A 7,543-nucleotide genomic window follows, 5' to 3' on the forward strand; every position below is an offset into this window, starting at 1 on the left:
AGATTTCTTTCTGAGGTCATATATGTGCCACAGTGCATTTGCTGTCCAAAGGAAGAGTGAATTAAAAGGAAAAATCTAATGAATAATTCCAACTTGCAGTTTGGTTAAAGATAGTTATTTTTAAAAGGACTTAAAATGTTGAAAACCTGAATGAACTTAATGGAAAATTGAAGGAGCACATGAAAACATTAACATGTACTGGAGAAGTACAGATTCAAAGCAAGCATTCAACTTAGAAGAAAATGAGGTTATGAAAACTTCATTAGTGATGTTTAGCCAGTGTTATAATTTGAATCCTGAAACATGATTATAGTCTAATACAGCCATGTCTGTGTATAAATGAGAAGTGTTATTTTGAAATACTTGATATGAAAAAATGTTGATTGGATTCAGAATTCAGTCATATTTGCCAAAACGATGTCAACATTACATTTTGGGAGAAGCTGTTTGATATGCAGAATCATCGTACACTTGAAACAAAAATATCTGAACGATTCAAATTCTCGGTAATGAGAAGAAATGAGTCCTCCAGCAAGGAGAGAAAAATGCTATTTGCTTCCACCTTCTTGGTTTCTCACTGATGGTGATAGTCTGTTTTGAAGAGGTTATTATTTAAAAGTCCCAATCAGGAATTGCATGTAGCCATTTCAATATTAATATTAGTATAAAAACTAATATTAAAAAGTCTGGAGTGTGCTAAGAGTTCAGTACCATTTGATCTGTTATTTGACAAAAATCTATTTTGTTCCATTCCCATGATGAAAGACTGTATCCTGGAAGTTTAAGTCCATTTACTTAGAATGGCTCCACTTTCTAAACCTCTGCAGTACAATTGGAAATATACCAGAACTTTGCATGATGTTGTCTGCTTTGTCAAGAGTAGCTGCAGATAAGATGATAAGTACTGACAGATAAAATCATAGATTTCCCGTAGTCGTCACTGCGGATGAAAACCTTAGCAGTATTACGGAATGGGATATCGTGTGTTTGAAATTAGTACCAACAGGACCAGGGATAACGGGGTATGTGACAGCTAGTTTGCCTAAGAGAAATGTGGGCATTCAGGTTCTATCCATCATCAGGTTCTTCACTTTTGAGTTGGCCTTTTCTTACACTAAGAAACAATACTGAAGATAAACTACCATCTTCTGCTTTTGAGAATATGCCAATATGTCAGAATGCCTACTGGAATCCAGGAAACTGATGGATCGCTACACTGCTCTGAGGACCAGGTTATTAGTGGGCAAGGCCCAAATGGTGCACGTGAAGAAGTCTCGTCCAGTGAAGTGAAAAGAGAGGAGCGAAATGACGACTCCAGCCAGGACTGAGAATGGGGCCAGCCAGTCTGGAGGCTCAGCTGGAGGAGACAGTGATTCTGAAAACGGATGCTGTACCGAGGAAACCTGCAAAGGCCGACTTCTCCCAGGACACAGAAAGTGAGAGCTCACGTTCTAAGAACTTAGGCAGTACTGATGCCCGCTGCTTCAGAAATGATACCAGGCACATTTGATTTGGTCACGAAAGGTCTGTTCTTTGCATTGGGATTCTGAGTTGAAAATGCCACTTGAGGGTTTTGAAAAATAAGAGAAGTGTAGAATATAAACTTCCTAAAAAACTTTTGTGAAATTAAAAGATTGCAGTGAACTTTTTAAAAGAGAAAAGCTAGGTACTTAAGACCCTTAGTATCATCGATTGTCAGGAAGTCATGATTGGATTTAGGGTCCTGGTGTCCAGTATTTGTCACATCTTAAGTTATCTTCTCATAGTAGATGTCAGACACAAGTTGAATACTTTACTTGATTTTCCTCTCAGTGACTTGGATATATTGGAATTCCTAATTAATCCGATTCCAGGCCCTTGCTGTTATAATTTGCTGTTTTTAGTTAGCATGGACAGGGTAGAAGAGGGGCACCGTATTGCTTTTTCCAAGAAGAAACTATGATGAAAAATGGTATTATTTTGATGACTGTTGTGTTAACTGCACCTGAAGGCCAAATTTTGTTGAAAGTAGTAAATGTACTGTTTTGCCAGAGATAAGCAACTTTTCTAGTGGAACTGGCTTTCTTCCTTTGCAAGCATCCCATTTAGTAAGTGATGAAGGTAGCAGTGGTGGTGACAGGGATACAGAGTGAAAAGTATGCACACCAACTAATGAAAGTCCTTGAAGCCACAGAGAGACTTTCGTGCCGGTGGTGTCTGTGAAGCAGTGCACTTAACCACCCGTCACACAAAAATCTGAAATAGGGACCTTCAGATAACCAGATGCAAATCCTTCATCAGATACAACTTGTGCAGTACTTGAACTGAGAGACAGTGAAAGCTTTAACAGAAACGTCTCTTGTATTATGAGTTACACATATATCAGAACGTAAAAAATAAGGTAACATTTATGAAAGCTCAAATATCTCATTTTAAAAGGCTGAAAGTACATTTAAGGATGATGTACTGGGTGTTTACTGATTTTCCTAATGCACTGTGTCCGACGTCGGATAGGAATAGGTAACAGGATGAGTTGTTCTCAGGGAGCTCCAAGGCTCCCCCAGGGTCCCCTCGTGTCCAGTCAGGGTGCTGGTGTTTTCTCTGTGCCAGGACTGGAGGGGGTGGGAAGCACTGCTCTGAGACGGACTGGCCTTTCCGGCTCGTCACTGTTGACTCTTCACGTGCCTGCTTTCTGGACACTCGCCTACCCCCTGAATGAATTGTTCCTCTGCGCTCCCGTGACATTTGTGTGTATTGGTTCTTCTGTTAGGTCACTTTCTTTGTGACTTGTGCACGTCTTTCCTGTCTGATACACTGAGCTCTTGGAGGGCAGGAAGCCATTTCCATAACTGCCTCAAGTGTCATCGGTTTGTAATTTTCCTTCTATTGAGTGGATTCTCACGTGTACCACTGCATAGAACTTGTTTTGGGCAAAGTAGGGGGGAAAAATGACTCAATACTTTTATTACAGGAAAAAAACCCCAGAAAAACAAGAACAACCGTAAACAACCCCTCCACCCCCTAAACCCCAGAAACCTGCCTCCCAAGTAGGGAGGAGGGTGGTTCACCAAGGCTTTGGTGCCATCTCGTGGACATTTGCTGGATCACAACTGAACTTTTAGTCTGTGAGTGGCTTACTATTGTTTAAACCTTTTTAAAACTGTGAGGATCCTTTGTAATAGCCCCCACCCCTTTTTTGGTAACAGCTTTATGGGTCTGTAACTTACATAGCGTACAGTGCATTCACTTGAAATACACAGGCCAGTGGGTTTTAGTATTTCAGTTACGCAACCACCAGTCACAGCGGTAGAGCATTGTCATCGCACCAAAAAGCAAGCCGGTGCTCCTTAGCTGTTGTCCCCAAACCACGCATTTCCCGCTTTCTCTTTGTAGGTTTTGCCTCTTCTGGACTTTTCACATAAATGTGTCGTGCAGTATGTGTGCCCTTTTGTGTCTGGCTGCTGTCACTAGGATGTTTTCTGGGTCCACCCGTGCTGTGGCATCTGTCAGCGCTCACTTTTCCTGCTGAACTTGATACTCCGATTATTCATCAGTTGATGAACATTTGGGTTTATTTGCACCTTTTGGGAACAAATGGTGCTACGAACACTTGTGCACAAGTTTTCGAGTGGATACGTGTTTTCATTTCCTTTTGGTATACACCTAGGAGTGAATTTCTGGGTAAAAATGGCAAATTTATTATTTAACTTTTCGAGGAACGACCATGAACCATCTCCAAGATGGCTGTGCCACTTTATATTCCCATTAGCAGTGTTTGAGGGTTCCAATATAATTTCATTTTTGTGTATTTCTAGAACTCATTATAGCACCCTGCCTTGAATTCAGTAAAGCTTTTTTCAATTTTTGTTATAAAGTACCTAAACATAGCAGTATGAGCTAATAATAGAAAAAATACGAGAAACTCAAAGCATTTACCTATTATAACATTACCCAGCGACCTAAGTGTATTTACTTCTAGAATTGATGTATGTATATACACGCATATATTTGTTTTGACAAAATGGGATTTTACTGTATGTGTTTTTCTAGGTCAGTATCAGCAATGAACTTGTTGTATCCTATGTATCTTGTTGATCCAGTGTATCCTATGAACTTGCTGATCACTGATTACAACGGCACCTACAGATGTTCAGAAAAACATTACTGGTGTTAGATGCTTTGACTTTGTGTAGCCGGTGCTTGGTGTACATGGAGTTTGTTGACCCTGGGAAGGCCCTGCAGGCTGGGAGCTGCTGGCTTAACCTTTCATTCTTACCTAGAAAGCTGAATTACTGTCAGTTTTGGTTAAGAGACAACACTTTGTTCAACGTTAACTTTTTTTTTTTTTTAAAGCACTCACTGAAAATGACCGAGACAGCCAGTCACCACTGAAGAATCCTCTGTTGTCGACGTCAAGACCCCTGGTTCTCGGGAAGTCCAATGGCACGTACCTCTTTGCGTTCTCTTCCGTCAGGCACACCACCGCAGTGGACCCCACGCCTCTTCTTACAAGCAGACTAATTGTCCCCTCCCTCCTGTGAGTTAACAGAGGCCAGAAACCGTCCAGGCTGCAGTGTGCTGGATGACTGCCCCTCACCCCTGCCACCACGTGTACCCCTTTTCATGTTTCAGGGGTCCTCTTGTGTCAAGGTCACTCAGCTACCATAACCTGTGGCCACTTTTTTTTTTGTAAAACAGACCATCTCTCCAATTAACCTCTGCCTCTCAAGTTTGTAGGAACTCATCCCCTCACCACCCCTCTCCCTTTTTGCTTTCATGGAATTTATTCAGACTAAAGTATGTTGTTTCCTTTGTCTCAAGGTGATACAATTGATTATCAGAAACAGCTAAAGCAGATGATTAAAGATTTAGCCAAAGAAAAAGACAAAACTGAGAAGGAGTTGCCTAAAATGAGCCAGGTATGGACTTTATTCTTCACAGAAAATTAACTGTTTTGCCACATTAAGAGGTAATCTTTTTAATTAAGCTGTGGTCCCCTTTATTTCAAAGCTATAATCAAAGGATCTTCTAACTTCTAGGAACTAAACATTGTGACAAATAAGAACTATTTAAATTGTGACCAGTTCAGATATTCCAAATATTCAAAGCTCTACAGAACAGGCGGCTGCCGCACATTTCCTGTCTTTGAAAAGTTTTTACATCAAATTCACCACCCACGTTGTGATGCAGATTCATTCCTTAGAGCAACAGAAGCTCTTTCCTGGCACTGTGGTTACAGCGTTCTTCACATAAAAAAATATTAATGTGCTTTCTCCAGTTTCCTGAAAATCAGACTACATAATGCACTGTACTGGTAAGGCTTCAAGTTGAAAACTTCCCTTTATTACAGAACTGAACCCCTGTGGTGCTCAGGTGTGCTGTGAGCCTTCAGGAGCAGGGTTTAGCACTCTTTTTTGGCCACAGAGCATCTGTGGGATTCTTATTTCTTGGCCTATTTGAGGAGTGTTGCTCCACTCTGTTACGGAGATGCTTTCAAATATTCTTTTTGCATATAAAGTCAGTTAAATCTCAACGTTGTATGGTAATCACACCTCATTTAACAACCAGTGGGAATGCCTCCAGCCAACCGTCTCATCTTCCTAGAGGAACTGTGTGGCTACGTCCCACCTGAAGCGTCTCTATCACATGACAATTCTCAGGTGGGGCAGGAGCATGTTTGTAGTTTGAAAAGCATCAGGCATCACCATTTTACTTCCTTTTATGGCCTTTAGGTGCTGCATGGCATTCCCAACGGATGATCAAATCATAATTTTTATTCAGCCCTAATATTTTAAGCTGTTTCCAACCTTCTATAATAAACCCCAGCCTATAAACAAATCTCTGCAGAGCTTTTGAATGCATTTTGGCAAGCTGTCTTGCTAGGTTAAAGGGTGTAACATTTCTTAGTGGCTGCTGTGTAGACAAAGAGCACTCTTCTCCACGTGTGCTGAAATCCCCTGGAGCCACTGTGAACAGTGTCTTCAGAGTGGAAGGGTAGAGAATACCTCGTGTTCTGCTCCCACTATGTTTTTTCCCAAGAACTAAGTACAAAGTTAAAAAGAAATTATGCTTCTGTTCTTATTATGCTGCTATAATATGTACTTTTTTTTCTCAATTTCCAGAGAGAATTTATCCAGTTCTGTAAAACTTTGTACAGTATGTTCCATGAAGACCCAGAAGAAAATGACCTGTATCAAGCCATCGCCACAGTGACCACTTTGCTGCTGCAGATTGGGGAGGTGGGGCAGCGGGGCAGCAGCTCTGGAAGCTGCTCCCAGGAAGGCGGGGAGGAGCTGCAGGCTTCGGCTCCTTCTCCCGAGCAGGACTCGGTTTTCGCCGACGCTGACACAGGGAAGGGTCCCCAGGAGCCCCCGGCATTTCCTGAAGAGGCCCAAGGGGGCTGGACTGTCTCCCTTGAACATATTTTAGCTTCACTTCTGACTGAACAGTCGTTAGTGAACTTTTTTGAAAAGCCACTGGACATTAAATCCAAACTTGAAAATGCCAAGATCAATCAGTACAGCCTCAAAACCACTGAAATGAGCCGCCAATCACAGCCCGAACTCAAGCTGAGCGATCTGTAGCCGGACAGCAGTGTGCCGAGCCCAGCCCACCATACCAAAGCACAGACCAGGTTCGTGGGTCGTCAGCCCATAAATCCAGATTTGTCTAATTCATTGAGTACACTTTACAAGCTGGGTGTCTGGGTAAGCAACCCGCCGGCACAACTGTGGCCAGGTAAGTGATGCAACCCTCCAGCGCTCGAGAGTGCAGCTGGATACTGTCAGCGCTAGAGGGCGCCCAACATCGCTTCCCTCGATGCCGTGACTTGCAGTCAGATTTGCTGAAATGGGTACTTCTGCTGTGACGCTGGTATGATTTTGTTCTCGGATGGAATACAAGAAAGTCAGATGTATGATACTGACCCAGAGACCAGCCCAAGCTCTCAGTTTTCACTTGAATGGGAGGGATCAAGAATCAAGTTCACTTTCAAGATTTAAGAGCCACTATCTGTGCAATTGTATTTGGCTTTTTTTGCACTAATTTCGTTTCAATGCTGGTAATTGAAACCATTTTAATATATTTGGTTGTATTCACTTTGTGTCCTTCCAAAAATGTGTACACAAACCATGCTTTCAATGTTGGCCTGAGTTTTTTAATAAGAAATTTTTGTATTGACTTGGTCTGTTTATATCTTACTTCCGTGTCTAAGGTCTGGACTGTGCCAGTGACCGGATAAGCTGGAGCCGTACCCCCCACCCCATGTTCTGGGCGAAGAGCACACTAGCGCCATCAACGGGGCTTCAAAAAGGGACCGCTTTATGTCTCTTCATTCACGCCAGGGGTGTGAACGCTGATGAAACCTGTGCGTTCAGGCGGGAACTGAATTTAGCAGATTTTGTTAGCGACCTTTAAAAAGGGTTACCCCTGAGCTTTAGCTCCATGTAAACCAGGACTAAAACTACCTCGCTGGGCCACGACAAGTAAGTGAGCTGAACAGTACAGTACAGAAGTTACAAGCATAACCTGGTTACCCCAGCAAAAGCCAGTTAATTTACATGAC

General features: G+C 42.3%; 1 protein-coding gene across 1 annotated transcript in view; it reads left to right on the plus strand.

Annotated features, from left to right (window-relative positions):
- TBC1D8 (TBC1 domain family member 8) overlaps positions 1–7,159 on the plus strand; it is a 96,809-nt gene extending 89,650 nt beyond the window's left edge. Inside the window, 3 exon segments of the mRNA XM_032469696.1 lie at positions 4,333–4,422; positions 4,801–4,898; positions 6,102–7,159. Coding sequence (XP_032325587.1) covers positions 4,333–4,422; positions 4,801–4,898; positions 6,102–6,563 — 650 coding nt within the window. The 3' untranslated portion in view covers positions 6,564–7,159.
- The last annotated feature ends 384 nt before the right edge of the window (positions 7,160–7,543 follow it).

The sequence above is a fragment of the Camelus ferus genome, chromosome 28 (assembly GCF_009834535.1).
Source record: "Camelus ferus isolate YT-003-E chromosome 28, BCGSAC_Cfer_1.0, whole genome shotgun sequence".
In the NCBI taxonomy this organism is placed as follows: domain Eukaryota; kingdom Metazoa; phylum Chordata; class Mammalia; order Artiodactyla; family Camelidae; genus Camelus; species Camelus ferus.